General features: G+C 39.3%; 1 protein-coding gene across 1 annotated transcript; it reads left to right on the forward strand.

Annotated features, from left to right (window-relative positions):
- The first annotated feature begins 4,131 nt into the window (after positions 1–4,131).
- On the forward strand, positions 4,132–19,802 carry otud3 (OTU deubiquitinase 3). The gene is made up of 8 exons (XM_028454110.1): positions 4,132–4,265; positions 7,622–7,882; positions 9,513–9,661; positions 13,178–13,290; positions 13,406–13,528; positions 15,026–15,155; positions 18,821–18,972; positions 19,079–19,802. Exons 2-8 carry the CDS (start codon positions 7,626–7,628, stop codon positions 19,238–19,240), a joined length of 1,086 nt encoding a protein of 361 aa, XP_028309911.1. The 5' UTR covers positions 4,132–4,265; positions 7,622–7,625; the 3' UTR covers positions 19,241–19,802.
- The last annotated feature ends 824 nt before the right edge of the window (positions 19,803–20,626 follow it).

A 20,626-nucleotide genomic window follows, 5' to 3' on the forward strand; every position in this document is an offset into this window, starting at 1 on the left:
TTCTGTATTTTTGTAAGTTTTTGAAGTGACATTTTTTTTTTAGATATATCGGTTATCGTTGTGTATGTTATTCTGTTATTTTTGTGAGTTTTTCCTGTCGTCTTGTTTGTTGGGGCTGCACAACATTAGACCAAGAGCTGCTTGTGACACCCGGGCCACCCATATCTCCTTTAGAGTAACATGTGTGCAGGCAAATTTCTTTGTAAAAAAAGAGGGCAACTATGAATGAAAAATCTGTGAAAAGCAGCGTTGACAGATATTTGCGATTATAGCCAACTATTCTATTGGAATATCTGTGGAACTATGTACTTGGTCCTCTATGCATGTGATAGACGTTGTTCTTCGTTACGTTGGCTGCTTCTTAACCATGTCTTTCAGGTGACTTATGGTCAAATAGACTTGAGGCCATTACATCTGCTCCCACAGAGCCAACACTCACTGACATATATAATAAACTATACACCCTACATCACCAGATGGTTGGTTGTTTTTTTTGTTTTTTTTGCTGCTACAAATGTGTTATTTTTTTCTCCAACACACATTTTAAGGAAAGAAAACATTCATAGCATCCTCTTAGTTTCTAAACGTCCAATGCCTCTAAGTTACTTTTCCTTGTATCCATATTATATGTATTTTATCATTTTGGTGATTTGGTTTAATGCTATCAGACTGGTGTCGAGATCAAGAATCTCCTTTAAAGTGTTCTATGACACAGTTTGAAAGAAATCACATGAATGAATTTAATGAATTGTGCCAATAATTGGGTTAACCTGGTAGAAATGATAGATGAGGGCTATGTGACACTAATTAATTTCCGCCCTTAATTCACAGTGAAATTATGATAGACATATGCATGTCAGATATGTAAGGCAATTTCAGTGAGCATGTCAACAGAAGATTAATTAAATATTATGTCACATTTGCATCTCCCTTTTTGGTTTTCTCTTTTTTGTCCTTTTTTAATTGGATGCACATGAGAAATATATTTTAGATCACTATATTGTATGAACAATACAATTATATTGTACAAACATGATATTATATTGTACAAATATAATATATGGTACGAACAATATACTTAGATTGTACAAACATGACATTATATATTACAAACAATATACTCATATTGTACAAACATGATATATTGTATAAACAATATAATAATAATAACAACAATGCATTTTATTTGAACATCAGCGCCTTTCAGGTCACCCAAGGTCACTTAACAGTACATGATAAAACCACAACAGCAGAGTAAACCACAATAAAATGTAAGCTAAAACAGTATAAAAACAACAGTAAAAGTGAAGCTAAAACACATGGACAGAGCGGGGAGTGTGGGGGGGTCAGGTGGGAAATGCTGTTGTGAATAAATGGGTTTTGAGTTCGGCTTTGAATTGTGAAAATGAGTCCATGTTCCTGAGATCCAGAGGTAGTGGGTTCCAGAGACAGGGAGCAGAGTGGCTGAAAGCTCCATGGTGGTGGCGGGCTGGGGTAGTGGACAGATGAATGGAGGAAGAGGATCTGAGGGAGCGAGATGGAGTCTGGACGTGGATGAGATCAATCAGGTCAGGGGGGGCATTGTGGTGAATGGCCTTAAAAGATAGCATAAGGATCTTGAAGTGGATGCAGAATTGAATGAGAAGCCAGTGGATCTGGTGGAGAACAGGAGTGATGTGGGAGATAGAGGAGGTTTTGGTGATGATGCTGACAGCTGAGTTCTGGACTAACTGGAGATCATGAAAGGATTTACTGGGGAGACCAAGGAGAAGGGAATTGCAGTAATCAGCTGAGAAGTGACAAGACTGTGGACAAGGATAGCAGTGTGTGAGGAGTGAGGGAGGGGCAGAGGCGATTGATGTTACGGAGGTAGAAATATGCAGACTGGGTGATATTACTGATGTGGGATTGAAGATGCTTTACTGGTGAGATAGAGCTGGGTGTCATCTGCATAACAGCAAAAGTGAATATCAAATTTACAGAAGATATTGCCAAGGGGGAGGAGGTAAATAATGAAAGGAAGGGGCCCCAGGACTGAGCCCTGGGGCACACATGTAGTGATGGGGGAGGGGTTTGATTTAAAGGATTTGAGTTGGATGAACTGAGTGCGGCTGGAGAGATCGGATTTAAACCAGTTAAGGGGGGTGTGGGTATTGCTGATTGAAGCTAATCTGTTCAGAAGGGTGGCGTGAGAGATGGTGTCAAATGCCCTCTCAGGACGAGGAGGATGAGGATGGTGAGGAGTCCAGAATCAGCTGAGGTCGTTGGTTGTTTTTTACGAGTGCTTCAGTGCAATGGAGGGGGTGAAAACCGGACTGGAACTGTTCATAGACGTTATTGTGAGATAGGTGAGAGTGAAGTTGGCTGGTGACTGTTTTTTTCAAGAATTTTACTGATGAAGGGGAGATTTGAGATGGGATGGAAGTTTTTTAAGATTGGAAAGATCAGCACCGGGTTTTTTTAGGATTGGAGTTATTGCAGCGGTTTTGAAGGATGAGGGAACAGTTCCAGTGATGAGTGAGGAGTGGATGATGGCCGATATGATGGGAATCAGAGAGGGGAGTGAGGCTTTGACCAGGAATGTGGGAAGAGGGTCCAACTGACAGGAGGATGGTTTGGACTGACGGATAAGGTCTGAGATCCAGAAGGAGTGGGGAGTTGGAAATTGGAAAAAGAATGAGTACATGGGAAGGATTCTGGTGGGATTGGGAGAGGAGAGTTCTGACTGCAGGTGGTGATGAATGCTCTGGATTTTTGAGGACAGAAATTACATTAAGGTTTCACAGGATGAGGTGGAGTAGAATTGAGGTGGCAGTGAGTCAGGGGGGCAGGTGAGCTTATTGAGAAGAGAAAACGGAGACTTGGAGTTACCTTTATTTGGACTGATTAAACTGGAGTAATATTCAGATTTAGTTTTAGCAATGGAGTCTTTGTACTGGAGGATGTGGTTATTGTATGTCTTTGTGAATAGTGAGGTGAGTTTTTTCATAGAGGTGCTTGAGTTGGCGACCACTGGCTTTGATGAGCCGGAGATGGTGTGTGAACCAGGTGGCAGGAGTGGAGAATGAAACAAACATGGATTTTATGAAGCCAGGGAGTTGAGAATGGAATGGAGTGTAGTGTTGTAATGTAAAACCAGCTCATTAGGGGTGGAAAAGGTATTTATGTCCAGGTGGTGGTCAATACTGGAGGTGAAGGTGTTAAGATTTATATTTTTAATGTTGCGGAATGTTGAGACGGGGGAGCTTAGAGGTAGTAATGGTGAGAGCAGCACTGAATGAGAGTAGAAAATTATCTTGGTAAATATACTTGTATTGTACAAACAATATAATATCAGGTTTGTACAATAAAATTATATTGTTTGTACAATATATAATGTTTGTACAATATACTATATTGTTCATACAATATAATTATATTGTTTGTACTTTGTACAATATATATCATGTTTGTACAATATAAGTATATTGTTCATAGAATATAATATGTTTTTACAATATACTTATATTGTTTGTAGAATATAATTATATTGTTTGTAGAATATACTATATTGTTCGTACAATATTTGAATTTGAATTTTATTTCGGCAGTCTTCACAAACAAATAAAAAAGTACAGAACAAACAACACTCAATTATCCAATTTTTCAGCCAAAAGGATGTAGGTTGAAGCAAAGCTTATATTATATACAGTTTATACATTCATATCAAACATATCTACATACGTACACACATATACATATATACACATGAATGTATATGACATGCAGATAATACTAATATTATACTATTTCATATTTACAACACAAATTTCGACAATTAAATTTAGAGCGACAATATATATCTATTATGTATTCATATATTTTATACCATTATATACATATTATATATCAATGCTGTCGTAGGTAAAAGCGTTGCTCTTCGTTCTTATACTTACTAACGATATGTGAAGCTTTTAAAAAGCTTTTAAACTGGTTTACGTTGATGCTTTGTTTTATTTCATCCTAGGCAGTTCCACCATTTAACCCCTGCTATTGTTATACTCATTTTTTTCAATATATTTAGGCTTCCGTACTGAACAGGATATTAATAATATAATTCTGTAGAATAAACATGACAAACTGTGCTGAGGTCACGTGACATGTGACGGTTGCAGATGGAGTTCTACGTAGGCGGAAGTTTAGTTGTAAACATAAACAGACAATCACCGCAGTCGTTACTGAGCCACGAGAAATGATTTGACAGCCCAGCTAACCACGCTTTAAAAGTAAGTTTTCATCAAACAAGTGCTATTCAAACCAATAAGTACATTTTGTGTAAAGAGCTTCCTCTTAACACTCTATTTGCTACGTAATAGCATTAAACGGTCAGTTAGCCGCAGAGCTAGCATGTGGTCGAGGACAGTTTGAGGAAGTTAAAGTCTACTTCACTCTGCTTTGCTTCAAATGAACACAATATAACCCTTTAATAATTAGAATGGACAGATAATACTTTAAACAAAACTGTAATATGTATGGTGTAGTGTGACTACGGACGTTTTAAAAGAAAATATAACACGTTGATTGAATCTTCATGGAAAATGAAATGAAGTTCTTCACGTTTCTCCAAATTGTCAACTTTGCACTGACTAAAAGCAACTGTTCAGTGAAATTAACCTGGAATTGGACTTTGTCTCTGTGTCTTTCAGTGCAGGATTTGCATGTTCTCATTGAACGTACATTCCCTCCTAATACTCGAATTCAGGGATAAACACTTTTTATCACAGCAGGAGCCACAAAAATGTGATCCGAGGGTCACGTGGTCAACATTCATGTCAGCATTTAGAATAATGCCCAATCTGTGCATTATCACAGGAAGGTACAAAGGGGATTTTGTTTTAGTTTAACTAATATTTCTGTCTTGTTTTATGTTTAAAAAACAAAACAAAAATAAAACGTGTATTTTTGAAGTCATTTTGTAAGTTGTTGTTGTCTGTTTTGTTTTGGAGTCATTTATTTGTATTTTTTGTGTCATTTTGTATATTTTTGTATGTGATGGGTCATATTTAAACTAAAGTCAAGGTCAGCAGTATAATAGCATCAACTGGGATTCCACAGGGACTCAATATCAATTGTACTGTGAAACTGATTGGTAAGTGGTTACTTTTTCCATTCCCGTTTCCAAAATTATGATTTCACATACCATTGTTTTCAATAATCTAATTATATTTGACAGAATAAATGAATGAATTAAATCTGAAGGTTAGGAAATACTTCCAGGCATCTCTGACCAGTGCATTTGTTGTCATGATGTAGCCCAGCTGCGTCTGCAGCTTTCTGGACAAAGAAATTGGCAACATCTGGGATTGTGGTAGGCCAAGGAACCTTAATATATGTATTTAATGAAAACCATTTTGAACCTATTTCTCTTTATAAGTGGAACATGTCCAGCAGTTTGATTGACTCAGAACTGGCAGAAACTACAGTGAACCGATTTCATCAGTTTATTGTCCAGAACAGACATGAGCAATTGGCTGCTTACAATCTAACTACGTGGCCCCCAAAGTAAATGTGCAAAAAAATCACACAAAGTGACAAAAAATACAAAAAAATCATCTAAAATTGGCAAAATAACAGAAAAAAATACACAAAACAATGAAAAACACTTTTATGATTCCAAAAACACTCAATATTGAAGAAAAATACACCAAAAATGAAAGTAAAATACACAAAGTGACAGAAGAACACTAAAATGACCACAAAAAGACTGCAGAACATCATAAAAACCACACAAAATGGCAACAGAAAGACAGAAAATGACTCTAATAACTAGTGTTGTGTTCAAGACCACAGTATCCAAGACCAGAATGCATCGAGACCAATACTAGACCAAGACCATTGTCATAAAAAACCATGACAAGGTTGCACAGCTAAAACACTTTCTCTCTCTTTAGTTTTAGTTTCTTTTAAATACATTTGACAGATGTTCTCACTGAACGTACATTCCATCCTGATACTCTAATTCAGAGATGAACAACTTTTATCACAGCAGGACTGAAATTTAAATATATATAATAAGAAACAGTTAAACTGTAAATAGAAGAAAATTCAAGTTCAGTAACAAAATACATAATCAACAGAAAGTTCAACTACCTTTCACTCTCGCTTGTGTGCAGCAGTGTGTGTCACTCAGTCATAACATCAGGAAGGTCGTAGTCATCACAGGGCGGATTAATGCATGAGTTGAAGATATTTATAATTTTAACAAATTCTTCTCCATATTATCATGTTAATAACTTTAAAGAATAGGAAAAATCACTACTGGTCTTGATAGAAAACCCCAAGTTTGGGCAGTCTGATACCGAGACAAGACGGACAAACGAAAAAAAAACAAACATTCGTGAAAAATAAATAAAATGACATAAAAAATACCACAATTTTTTAGAACTTTTTTTAGGTTTTTTTTTGAGAAAATTTAAGCTACTGTGAAGTTGCTGTTGCATTTTTGCTTAAACCTGGGTTAAAGCTTGAAATTGTTGAATGACAGAGCCTCATTTACTTTTTATATTGGGATTGTTTTATGCATTTTAACACTTGAGGACAATCACAACAATACAGTTGCACTTTTGACAATATATCTGATGTCTGCAGTCATTTTTAAGTGCATTGAAAAAAAAAATTGAAATTCAAATCGAAACTCAAATTTTTCTTTAAATAATAGGAGATTTTTTTTTAGGCAAATTCGCCCAGCCCTAGTGAAACGTGGTCAGAAGGTATTTTAATGGAGGTGCTGCTGCCAAAAGGCCATATGCTCTGCATTGGAAGAAGGCCATGTGATTCATGTACTATGGTGCAGGAAAGGGCACCAGAAGGTCCGACTGAAGAGTCATAGTTCAAATGAAATAGTGTACTTGGTTTTAGCAGGAGGTAGGTACACAGGCTGAAGTGTATAACTCAGTTTTTGAATATATTGTTTTAAGGGTTTAAGCTCATGCTAACTTATTGATAATGCAATTAAAAAAAACATCAGAGCGAGCTAAAGTGCCGTAAACATGAATGGAAACAATAATAATACCTATAAAATCTCGAGTTCTTTAATGGGAAATCTGAATTAGACATTTTACCCAAAATGCATCACCCTAAAAAAAACAACTATGTCCTTCATAATGGTTGTATTTGCAGTGAGTTGCAGCTACTATTAACACATTCAGACAATAAGTTTGTGCCATTCCAATAATGAGCAACTTTTATCAAAATGAGAGCCACAACTATGATTGCCTGATCCTAGGGCCACATTATCAACATTCAATTCAACATTTAGAATAATGAAACAATCTGAACATATATACATGGAAGAACAAAGGGTTTGTGTGTTTTTGTTGATTTGTGCTTTTTTTGAGTAATGTTTTGTATTTGGGATGACGCTTTTGTGTGTATTTGTTGTCATTTTGTTTATTTATTTTTTTGTCATTTTGTGTATTTTTGTAGTTGCTTTGTATATTTTTCAGTGTATTTTTGGATTAAGTTTGTACAGTTCCTTTGGGGGCTGAACAAAAGTAGACTGAAGGCCGCATGTGGACCCCATGTCTGCTTTAATGGATGTGCTTTCTTTTTATTTCATCTGACTTCGTTTGTGTCTTTGCAGTTGGATGAAGCTCCAGCTTATACAGACATCACTCTCTGAAGCAGCTGATGCCAAAATGTCTCGGAAACAGACACAAAAGTCGGCGCGCAGCAACAAAAAGTGTGAGCTGGAACGCAAAAGAGATGAGCGAGCAGCACGCCGCGCTATTGCTAAAGACCGTAAGAACCGACCTCAGGATGGAGATGATGGTGCAGAGTTCATCAGCTTTTCCAATCAGCTTCAGGCACTGGGGCTCAAGCTCAGAGAAGTCCCTGGAGACGGGTAAGAGTGGGACCACCAAGGCTTCTTCCTCCTTTAGCCAATGAGGAAAGCGTAGCCCTAATGTTAAAGGTTGTGCTTAGAAAGGCAAAGCATGTATGCCAGCACACTGATTGACTGTTTGTTTTAAAAATGTGCCACAAAAAGGCCTACACCAATCAACCACAACGTTATAACCAATGTATACCACTGAATATTGACAATATTTAACATTACCAATGATATGCAAGTAAATGTAATGTTGTTGTGGACGAGACCACTGATTATAGTGTTAAACATTGTAGAGTAATGATAACGTGATAGCTTCCTATATTGTAAACAGGGTCCCCACATGGTCATGAAATTCCTGGAAATTTCCTGGACTTTCATGAAATTTCTTGGACTTTCATGAAATTTCCTGGACTTTCATGAAATTTCTTGGACTTTCATGAAATTTCCTGGAATTTGGAATTTGTCAAAACTTTTTTCCAGTCTTGAAAAGTCATGGAATAATTTAACTGTTTTGGAAATATAGCTTATTTTATTTTGTTTAAAATCCAACCTTCGCTATTACTATGGGACGTGAAGTAAGTCCCTTAACCCTAACACCTATTGTTGTACATTGCTTTTAATAAATGTGTCTGCAAATTGCAATCTTATAATGAAACATGGTAGCACTTAGTGAGTTGTTGTTTAATGTTACATTCAATGGCTGATGCATTATTATTTTTGAAAAATTTAGCAAATTGGGTGTCAAAGGCAATTGCACCATTATACAATGTTATATGATGGATAAGTGATAAACACAACTTACATTCTATGTGCCACATTTTTGCTACTAACCACGGCACACTCACAGACCACTGTTACACTAGTACACTAGAAACGCCCACTCATTTTTGCACTCTAATGGTCTTTAATAGATCCTAGCGGTTCAAAACTAAGTGATGGAAATTTGGTAGAATATTTTGGAAAAGTTTTGAAAAATCATTATGAAAAAAGTGTGGAAACCATGTGTAAATTATTCTGCCCAATAGTAGTGAAATAACTGATGCATCGATGTGTCCAGTTATTTTTGTCTAATCATTACGGTCGAGAATGATGTCATCAGGATCATTTAAATGTAGTTGAACAAGGAATTTGGAAAAAAATAAAATTGATTCTATAGGGCCTGACAAGTGATCTGTGAATCTGTGAGGGCTCACTGATCCATGTGAACACTCCTTCAGACCAACTATAGACTTAATCCTCATGGCATTTTACATTGGTCCTTCAAAAGCTTTTAATTCTTTACCAAGAAGCTAAAAGGCTTCACAAACGGGTGAAGTCCAAACAAGCTGCACATGTCGATTTGGTCTTAACATTTCTTGAATCTTAATAATCCAAAAGAGGGACCATGTGCTGCAGCTTACAGTAATAAAACATCTCCTGCTCGTGTCTTTGTGCCAGATTCCAAAGCACAGGCTGTTATGGCTGACGGAATATCAAGTAGTCTTCTCGTTAGGGCTCCTGGTGTGTCATGTGAAGGGCACAAACAGCTGGACAGCAGCCAGGAAATGATTCTCCCTGTTTCCCTCCGTCTGTGATATAGCATATAACAGAGCCTGATTTCATCTGTGTGGGATTTAATTTCTAAAACCATCCTCACCTGCAGGAATTGCCTGTTCCGAGCTCTGGGGGATCAGCTGGAGGGACATTCCCGAGGTCACCTACAACTCCGCCAAGACACAGTCCAGTACATGATGTCTCATCGGCAGGACTTTGAGCCATTTGTCGAGGACGATGTGCCATTCACGAAGCACTGTGAGAGAATGAGACACACTTTTAATCCACAGCACAATTTTTAACATTTTGATCACCTTTATTATAAAAATCTGGTGAAAATTGTGGCACGAGTGAGATGACAAAAATGTAAAATGGATAACCATAATGAGGATGCAATACATGGTTACTATTCAAGGAGGAAGTTCACTTCAATTCAACTTTATTTATATGGTGCAGAATACAAAGTCATCTCAAAGCGCTTAACAATCTAAAATTCATAGTAAGAAAGAAAGAATCCAACAAAGATCTGCATGAACAAACATTTAGTGACAGTAAGAAGAAAAAACTCCCTTATTTTGCTTTTATAACCGGAAGAAATCTCCAGCAAAGCCAGGTTCAGAGGTAGCAGTCATCTGCCTCAACTGGTTGGGGTTAGTGGACAGAAGGACAAATAGAACAGGATAGAGGGATAGACCATCAAGAGTGTCCCAGACTAGTTGAGCCATGAACCATTAATCAGGAACTGCCAGCTCCAACGTCAAGGCACCTGAAACAGAAAATAGAGCGAAGGGTGAGGAGAAGGCACAGACTGCAGAACAACATGATACTCTAGTGGTTAGGTTAGTATTAATATTAAACGTCTTGAGGCCTCCACCGTGCTCTGAAATGCTACTACTACAGACAAGAATTCGTCTTGTACTGGGGGCACGCAGTGATCACACGATCACTACAGAGGGGATGCTTGTCCGCTTTAATTATCGCAATTATACGGTGTACGCTTTAGTAAATAGTAGATTTTGAATGTAACAGTCTCGCGCAATGGTCTGAGGTGTTGACTATTTACTTGTAATGGTCTGTGATTGTGAACAAAACAACGAAACCATGTCCGTTTTAGGTTATTGCTATTATACGTATACGCTTTAGCAAATAAGGTTTTGGGTTTTTTTTCAAAGGTGGAGAGAGTAGCAGCCTCCCGTACTAAGACTGGGAGCTGATTCTAAAGGGGAGGAGCCTAGTAGCTGAAAGCTCTGCCTCCTGTTCTACTTCTGGACACTTTAGGAGCTTCAAGAAGACGAGCCAACTGAGAGCAGAGTGTTCTGCCTGGACATTAGGGCACTAACAGGTTTCTAAGATATAAAGGATGATTTTAAACTCTATTCTAGATTTTACAGGAAGCCAATGAAGGGAAGCCAATACTGGAGAAATGTGCTCTCTCCTGTTTGTACGTGTTAGTATTCTAGCTGCAGCATTCTGAATTAACTGGAGACTTTTTAGTGAGTTACTAGGATATCCTGACAGTAGAGAGTTACAATAATCCAATCTCGATGTAACGAATGCCTGTTACATCTAGGGTAAGAATGTTACATAGTTTTTCGGCATCACCCTGGGCCAAGATATTCCTGATTTTAAAGATATTATGGAGGTGGAATTAGGCTGCCCTTGTGATTTGTTTAATATGAGAATTAAAAATAAGTCAGTATCAAAGATAACTCCTAAGTTTTTTACTGTGGTGCTGGATGACAGAGTAATAGGGAATGGAATCAAAAACCAGTTCTTTCTGAGAACCAGTTCACAGTAATCCAATTATTGGTTTATAACTGGACAAGTCACTTGGATCAAGGTTAGGTTTTTTAATGAGATATTTGATTACAGCAGTTTTAACCTGTTACTAGAGACGTGTTAATCCAGTTCACCATATTAGAGCTAATTAGTGTAAAAACGTCTTAAATTAGTGGAGTTGGGATTAGATCTAAAAGACAAGTTGGTTTAGAAGCACTGACTATTGAGGTCAGTGATATATTTGTGAAATGTCTTAAAGAGCTGCTCGAGACACGTTTTTTTTATCAGATACAGACAGTGTAGGCCTCATGGATCAATAAATGGAAGATTATTTGATCGAAAATTGGGGAAAAAAAATAATGTAAAAGATAGACATTGAAATACGGGTAGTTTGTTTTCATCTCCACTGTAAACACTTTGTCTATTGGCATTTTCTGAAAAGTTTGGCGCATTGTGGGATGTGGAGTCCTGTATACCAGTGATTCTCAACCTCTTCAAACCGCAACCCCCAAAATATAGGTTCCAGAGACAAGGGACCCCCACTGTACCTGAAGGTGGTTGAACATTGACGAACAGTCATGTGGAGGCAAGGCCATCTATAAGGAGGAATAAAGAGGAGAGCTTTTTGGGGCCCATCCATAAAGTCAGCAAAATTACTGTCCATTGTTATATGAATCTGTGATAACCACATTTATTTATTTATCTGAATATTATCCACTGTTATCCAGGAAGTATTTTTAATGTAATTTAAAAAGTAGGAACAATTAGATTTAACTAGCAAATAATCATGAATGTGGTTAAATTGGCAAAAAATAAGCATGAAATATGGTGAAAAATAGAATAGAATTCTTTTATTGTCATTGCACAAGAACAACAAAATTGCAAATGCTCCTCCCAACTACACTTCAGATATTCAAGCTAAACAGACACAATAATAATAATTTAAAAAAAAACATAAGGTACAGTAAAAGTCTGTCGGAATAAAAAGTTCATCAGAATCAAAGTGCGTGGGTATAAAAGGTTCAGCTTAAAAGTGACAACAATGGGTCAACATATGCAAAATTTGTTGGTCAAAGGTTTTGGAGATCAAAACAAACTTTCGACCGTCGATTTTAACCTTTTACAAATTTTTTAGAGCAAATTTCTTTATATGATAAAAATATTTATCTCCAGCAGCTTTCATTTTTCAGTTTTTGTCAGCAGCCAAACAGTGACATCTGGTGGTCAGTTGTAGCATTCACTGCAGCCTGGAATTGTTACAACATGCTGCAAACATAAAAACTAGGGATGCAACAATACAGTCGACCAGCGGTTCAATACGTACATAAAATAACCCTTCCAAAGTACAAGTGCTTTATCCTGTTAGCCCATAGACAAACTAGGGAAGTATTCATTAAAAAATAAAATAAACAATTTGCTAATAAAAAAAAAAAAACCCTGTATTTTAGTAAATGTAAACTGGCCATTTATGTTGTTATATGGATTTAGCGTATTTAAAAGATGAGAACGCCCACATCTCCAACCAAAGAGGTGATACGTGTAAAACAATGTTTACAGATATTTTTTTTCTATTCACCGTTATCTCTTCCTTTTCATTAGACAGGACAATGAAAGTAAAATGTTCCCACACCACTGACTTTATAAACTGCAGTGCTTGCTCAAGCCGTCACTGCTCCTCACTAATAACTATGCTAAAAGCTAATAATGTTGTTGTTAGCAGCACCAAACTTTAGCAGGCTGTGATTAATTTATTAACTCACGTGGTGGTGTTCCCTAATCCCTGCGCACTGACTCACAGGCATGAGACAGATAATGTGCAGAGCCTACACACCAAATCGTAAAAACCGTGGTTTACAAGTCAGTATTGAACCGTGGATGCTGTACCGAACGGTTCAATATATTATTGAGAATTGTTGCATGCCTAATAAAAACCCAACCACCTCAATAATTAAATGTGTAAATAAATAAGCATTGGTCATGTTTCCTTCTCTCCAGTGTCAAACCTTTCTCAGCCTGGTACTTTTGCTGGCAACGATGCCATTGTGGCTTTTGCACGCAGTCAGGAGGTCAAAGTGGTGATCCATCAGCTGAACACGCCGCTGTGGGAGGTAAGCAGCGAGGCCCAACCTGCTGTTATTTGCTGTTCCTGGGTCAGTTCTGAGGCCTCTGTTTCTCAGCCGGGATCACATGGTGTGTCTGTGTGTTGTTGTTGTTTTATTGCAGATAAACGGTGCAGAGAAACTGGCGTGCAGAGAGCTGCACATTGCCTATCGCTATGGAGACCATTATGACAGCGTGAGGCGGATTGGAGACAACTCGGAAAGTCCTGCTCAGCTCCGCATTGAGGCACGTATGGTTAAGAGCCTGAATACATCATAGAGTTATTGAGTGGGAGTGTCAGTGTACTGTAGCTGAAGAGCAACCACAACTTCTAAACAGGGGATACAAGGAAGGGAAAAGTTCTATATTCTTGTAAAATATGTGGAAGTATGATGAAGTTTTAGGCCCTCAGTCTAATTTTATGCGTCCCCCAAAGTAAATGTAGAAAATACACAAAACAAAAGCAAGAATACATTAAAAAATACAAATAGTTACAATTTTGCTGAAAATACAAGGAAAATATTCCAGAAACACACAAAACCCCTACAAAAATGAACAAAACAGTAATTCACAAAATTACACAAAAAGACAAGAGAAACACAAAAAATGACTCTGCAAACCCACACTACTAACAAACAAAACACCACAATAGTTACTCCAAAAAACACAAAATGACAACATAAATGCACAATATGACACCGAAAAACATACATTTTACAGGAAAAATACATAAAAGGACAACAGAAATGCACAAAATGCAATAACAACCAAGACAACAACAAACATATACAGAATGACAGAAAAACACACAAAATTACTATAAAAATCATTTTTTTCTTTTGTTAACGCTCAGAATGGTCATTACTCTAAATGCTGACATGATTGTTGATTATGTGGCCCTTCGATCAAACAAACACATTTTTGTGGCCCCTGCTGTGATAGAAGATGCTCACCTCTGGTCTGGAATTTGAGGCCTGCGAACGTTGATTAGCTCGCATCAACTCAAACAAGAAGCTTAAAGATAAAAAGCTGTTAGTGCTTACAGACGTTCACTTTATTTACCAAATAGTAAAAGTCATATAAAAACCCAAAATTATATTTTTAGGGTAATGCACCTGTTTTTTTTTTATTATTCCTCTTACAAAAAAGTGATCACACTTTTGAGGGCCTAAACACGTTCAAAAACGTGTGAAAATTTGAACACGGGACGGGACTTAGATAAGCAAACTGCTTCTATCGTCTCCTTTTTCGGCATGTACAAAAAGAAAAAAAAAAAAAGTGAATGTAACCATGTCGGAAATAAACTGAATAAATAAAAAAAATAAAAATATCAGGACTGGGGAAAAATTTGATATTTATACCAGCTTTAATTTGTATGCCAAAAAAATTAGTTATGTTTAACCCAACCGTCATTCATAGTCATAGCACGACCTAAAAGGAAATCATAGGCATTATATTTGCACAGAACACTGCAGGGAAGTTTGTGATATAATCCTTGAAAATGTTCAGCTATGTCTCAACGCTTTAAAATTTCTGCCACCCCCTGACATGCAACACACCTCAACGTGTACCACGTCCCGACATGCGTGTCGTTGCGAAGGCTCGTTCAACGCTGCTTGCAGCTTTAATTTTATTTGTAATTTGTTATTGGTAAAGACGTACACGAGCATATTTTTATGTAAATCACATGATTTACTTCCTTTCTTTGCATGTCTGAATGTGTTTCATCTCCTGTGTTCACAGAGTTTACAGAATTCCCGTGGCCAGCAGCGAGAGTTTGGTGACGGTCAGAGGGGGAAGAGGAAGAACACGCCTGTAGCATCAGAGGACGACAACGTCATCCTGAGCTCCATCAAGAACCGAGGAATTCAGGGTGAGACGATGCAAAGATAGACTTCATCATAGGTTGGCTTCATAATAATTTATAACCCACGGGTGTTAAACTAAAGGCCCGTGGGCCACATCTGGCCTGCCAACGCATCGAGTTCAGCCCGCGGGAAATTTTCGTCAAAGTAAAAAAAAATAAAATCCCAGCTTCAATTTATCAAATTCAAGGAAACTCACCAAAAATGTGGACTATCACGCAGAATTTCTGAAAACTACATCTAAAATTTTGAAATTACTCTTTTTTTTTTTTCTTCTTTTGTCCCCAAAAAAATCTTATTCAGCCCAATTGAGGTCCAACTGGGTCACATTTGTGCCATGAACTGAAGTGAGTTATGACGCCCATGCTCACATTGGCCCTCATTTATCAACCGGTCGTACGTTCAGATCTGAGCGTAAGACGTGTATTCGACCAATTTCACACAAGCTTCTTCTTGCTTCTCTCGACGAGGTCAGTCGCATTCTCTGTTTCTCCCTCCTTTCCGTCTTATCTCTCTCCTAGCTGCTGCTTTGTCAGGTCTTGTGAAACTAACAAGAGCCTCTCTCTGCAACTCATCCAAAACCGGAATAATGGAACTAATTAGTTGGTCTCTCAGTGCTATCGATCAGATTTTTTCGACGCAAAGAACCAGGGGTGGTGACCCCGCATGTCCAAGCGGGACGTTTGCGGCTGGATACACACTTGACCCTTGGAACAAGTGGCGAGTTGTGTGTCTGTCCATCCTTTCCGTGGAAGACGTGGAGGACATCTACATGATTGGAATAATGATAGTAGGCATGCTGCTGATCGGAACTGGTGGCTTCCTAATCTATCGAAAAGTCCGTACTACGCTGGCGACTGTTTTGGAAAAGCTGCCAGTGATTTCTGAAGGATGTAGCAGGGCTCTGAACACTCAGACTCATGTGTTGATCGATATCAAAAGCAAGCAGGAGCTGCTTTTGGATCGTCTACGCGTTATGGATAACAACTGGGAGAAGTTCGAGACCCGGCTTGGAAGTGGAAACTAGGCCATTCATTGGATTACAGCAGAGAGACCCAGGACAGAAGGCTATTGGAAATTAACATAGCCTGTATCAAATCACATTGCTTATCTCCCTTTCGGCTCCCCAGCTGCCAAGGCTAAAGCCAAGGTTGTCTCAACTCTTATCACCAGGAAGTTTCTGCAGACGGCGGCTCTTACCCCCCACTCCCTCCCCCCGCTCCTTCCCTACATTCCTCCTGGAACTGTTGATGCTGAACTTTTCCACACGTCATCTGGTCATCAGTAACGCAGCTACAGGTCTTCAACTTCAAATGCCTCGTCGGCCATCTTTCCCCACCTCCCATCCACAGCTGCATGGAGGCGTGGTTGCAGCGCCGACTGGCAGCACGCCCATGTCCCCAAACGGCTGGACTCCTGTTGTTCTTCCCACCTGACCCCCTCCCCCAGCCAACCTCCCACCCAACCCTTCCTACATGCCTTGTCTCGAGTTGTTTGACTGTGTCATGCTTACATTTATGTTTGCAGAGGCGGTTTTTTTCCTGGTTTCACACTGTTTTCTCTGTTTAAGGAAATCAGTTTCAAACTGGCAGTTTTTTTTCCCCTCACCCCTCCTCTCCGCCTGTTATTGATCCCTTTTTTCACCTAAATATGTGGGCGCCGCAAATGGCTGCTCCGGTGTGTTGATGTGTCTCCTCTCACTGCAACTACCTAGTCAAATTCCTCGTATTGTTCTAAACTGTACCTGGTCAATAAAGCTGATTCTGATTCTTCTGATTCTGATTCTGATATTAATCAATTCTGGCGTGTGTGGCTTTGTGGTGCAGCAGCAAAATCTGAAAATAATTATTAAAAAACCTTAGCTCTCATTTAAGCATAAGCAAACACACTCATAATAGATCTAACCGGATGATTACAACAAATTAAACAAAATAAAATGTATTTTTTTTTTAAAAAAATCCCACGTTATAACTGATGCCACTTTTTTGGTTTTCCTTTCACGGAATATTGTATAACCCCGCTAGTAAACTTTGCTACCGTCCGATCAGGAGCGCATAAGTTCACCCAGTACACACACACGCACATGGGACGCAGCACTACTTCTGCTGTGTTTTGGAGGTCCTTGTTCCTCCATACAGCTCATCACTGGGGGCTGTACGGAGGAATTAGGACCTCATTCATGCTTTCAAATGCAAAGTGTAGCCTTAACATTTGCAAATGTGCTGTAGTATTTAATCAGTAATGTCATTAATTATAGGGGAAATTGGCTGAAGGCAACATTCAGTCTTTTTTAAGAGTTTCTATCATTAAAGGCACACCATGGACTTTTTGACCTAAAGAATTGACCCATATGAGGTATTTTAAATGATTCCTCAGGCCAATATACAGCGCTTGACAGTATCAATGCTCCGACCAGGGCTTCCCTCTTGAAATACCGACTATGTAAGTTTGGAGAGTCGGACCGTCTTTGGCCAGGACATGTGACCTGAGAATGCCTGGAGAACGTTAGACTTTACGGCAGTCACGTGACCACAGGCTCAGATATACATAGTTCCCACATGACGTCACAATTAATGGGCATTTCTCGACCCGGCGCCATTGTTGTGGGCAGCTGAAACGAGTTTAGCCTCTGTTTACAGCCAAAAGAGCACAATATGGTAGTTTCGTGTTGGGTTAATGGTGCACTAATCGCTGTGATAGTTAAGTTAAAAGTGGATTCTTTTGTAAGGGAAGTCGGCAAGATAGATCTGTAACTTCGGGATAAGGATTGGCTCTCAGGGTTGGGTCAGTCGGGCTAGGATGCGAAGCGGGGCTGGAGGTACTCAGCCTGCCGCATCGATGGCGCTCCCTCCCTACTCCCTGGCCTCCCTGCCGTTGTTGGCCCCCTTTGCCTGGGACGGAGCGGATAGGTCATCCAGGAAGCCCAGGGAGTAGGAGGGGAGCGCCACTGATGCGGCAAGGAGGGCCAAGCTGCGGTGGCAGCAGCGGCTGCTCCTCCAGCCCTGCTTCGAACCCCAGCCCTTAGAGCCAATCCTTATCCCGAAGTTACAGGTCAACTACTGTCTGCATACACAATCAAAAGAAAAGGGAGGCTGGCCCGACTGACTATTTGTTGATTTTTTGCGACAGTGCTGTGGCGCTTGTGGCCTCTAGGGGCGCTTGTGGAATGAGGCTGATATAAACGGCATATCCATGTGTGTCTCCAGAATCTCTGCTGTGAGGTTGTTCTCAGCGCACACAGGGGGGCAGACTTCTCTCCAGATCCTCTTCCACAGAGCGTTTAAATGAGCTTCTTTAAGTCTAGTTTTCACACGTTCAAAAAGCTTTGTTATGCTCCACCTCAGATGTAAGGATGTCGATTTTCATCTTGGAAATGGTTCTTTTCCTGTTTAACCTCAGTGGGCGGGGCCTCCAAAACAGGAGCTTGTAACAAGTTAATGACTATCAAATTCAGCCACCAGATTTATCCACACCCGATCATTTGTACGCTGGGCTTGGACAGATATGAATGTTTAATGAATCACATGTTGGTCCTGTCCTACGACCGAATGTGCACTCAAATTTGCACCTGTTTTCACGCAAGGTTGATAAATGAGGGCCATTGTGCCATTATCTTACCTGTCAGTAGGTAAATGCTCCCAAACAGTGTCAGGTGACCTGTTCCTGTTTTAAGGTGATGAAGAAAACCTCCTCCAGCTAAGTGCTGCGACCATCAACGCTGAATGGCTGGTGGGACCCGAACTGGATCAGTGCGCCTCCGAATCCTGCTCAGACTGCAGTGAGCAGATTCCACCAACAGATGGCAGCAACACACAAAAAGTCAAGGTGGAGTCAGTGCAGACTTTGTGCTACGCTGTTCTATATGTCCTTCATTCCTGCAAATGCATGTTATCGTTTCACTAAGCTGAACACTTTTCTTTCTCATCCACAGGTATCCAACAAGCAGAGGAAAGAGAAGCGCCAAGAGAAGAAGAAGCGTCAGGAGGACAGACATCGGCAGAAGTTTCTTCAGAGCAAAGAAAACCAGGACCAGAATCAGAACCTGCCCGAAGCCGTCATGTTAGTACCAGCTCTGAACACTCTCAGCATATAGACTGGGTTTCAATGCTACATTATCTGCCTGTGGCTGCTGCTGCTGTCTACCAACGCTTGCACTTCCAGGGATCCAAATCAGTCACAGAGGCTAATTTCTTCTCAGAAAATATTCAACTTTCTACGGGAAACAACAAAACTGTGCCTACAAACTACGTGTATGAGACGTGAGGTTGGCCGAATGCTGTTGGAGAATTTTTTTGGTTTTTTTTCCCACTTCTGTTTGGATTTGGTTTCATTTCAGATTGCTCTATCTTTGTTGTTGATCCTCATTTAGAAAACTTAAACATATTTTGATATCTGGGTTATGACGACGCACACATTTCTTTCAGCCAGGCTGCTCTTAGGTCACAGATTGAGCTGCGTTATAGATCACAGTGACCGTTTCTAGTAACTCTAATCTGTTGATATTCATGAACAAACTGGGTTACAGAGACCTGCTGCTGTTGGTGTTAAGAGGGTGAAATGTGCTGCTGGGTTTATAAAGTGTAAAAATACAATGCTATTGAAACTGGTATATTACAGTAATATGGTTTACGTTCAATAAAAACAAATGTAGATAATTTGTTTCTTCAGATTGTGTTCTCTGATATTAGTGAATCCTTACTTAAAGAGTAACTAAACCCCAACACCCTTTTTTCTGCTGAATACATATGTATTTGGGTATGAAGTAGTGCTGTTGATTGATACTAGTCCCAAGTATTTTAATGTTGCTTATTTAGTGGTAAAATGTTTGCGTTACTGCCCTCTAGAGGTTGAACGCTGGCTATTACAATTTAATTTTGCTGTTGGCTGAGAGATTGTGTACATCATGCGTCACTAACTTTCAATGTTGGCCCCTCCCCACCTATAAAAGCTGAGGGGTTCCTCCAATCACAGCCCTCAGTGAGCATTGATTGACAGCTCTAATGCGGAAGTCTTCAATAAGGAGCAGATTCTGCTCAAATCCGAGGGTTCTTCAAGCTTTGTGTATGTACAGACATCGGTCTCTGCGTGTGCAAGGACGTGCATGTACTTCTCGTGGCCCTGTGTGTGACTTCCCGCTACAGGAGTAACGTCCATAATCAAGGCATTTTTTGAATTTCTCTCCTCGTGGCTGGTCAGGAGAAAGCAGGGGTTTCGTTACTTTTTAAGTGTAAATTAAATGGAGATTTCTTTCTTCTTTGAACAATAATTAATTTGAATTGAGTTAACCTAAATCTAACTCTGGTATTGTTACTGAAGTGCATCATCAGTTTTGACTTTTTGAGATTAATGCCCATTGTTTTGTGTAGAATACCATGTTGCAATATTCTTTTATTGACAGTAGGGTGATTTGTATAAGCATTGGTATCAGTAGCATATACTGTCCACTGATGTTGAAGTCATCATTCTGTAAATTAAGTTT

This window comes from Gouania willdenowi, chromosome 7, assembly GCF_900634775.1.
Source record: "Gouania willdenowi chromosome 7, fGouWil2.1, whole genome shotgun sequence".
NCBI lineage: Eukaryota > Metazoa > Chordata > Actinopteri > Blenniiformes > Gobiesocidae > Gouania > Gouania willdenowi.

What these genes read in the sequence shown, in the direction of transcription:
- otud3 (XM_028454110.1), top strand. Translation starts at nt 7,626, where the DNA reads ATGAAGCTCCAGCTTATACAGACATCACTCTCTGAAGCAGCTGATGCC. An exon ending in CAAGAACCGAGGAATTCAGG is followed by an intron (nt 15,156 to 18,820) that starts GTGAGACGATGC and finishes TCCTGTTTTAAG; the next exon opens with GTGATGAAGAAAACCTCCTC. An exon ending in GCAACACACAAAAAGTCAAG is followed by an intron (nt 18,973 to 19,078) that starts GTGGAGTCAGTG and finishes TCTCATCCACAG; the next exon opens with GTATCCAACAAGCAGAGGAA.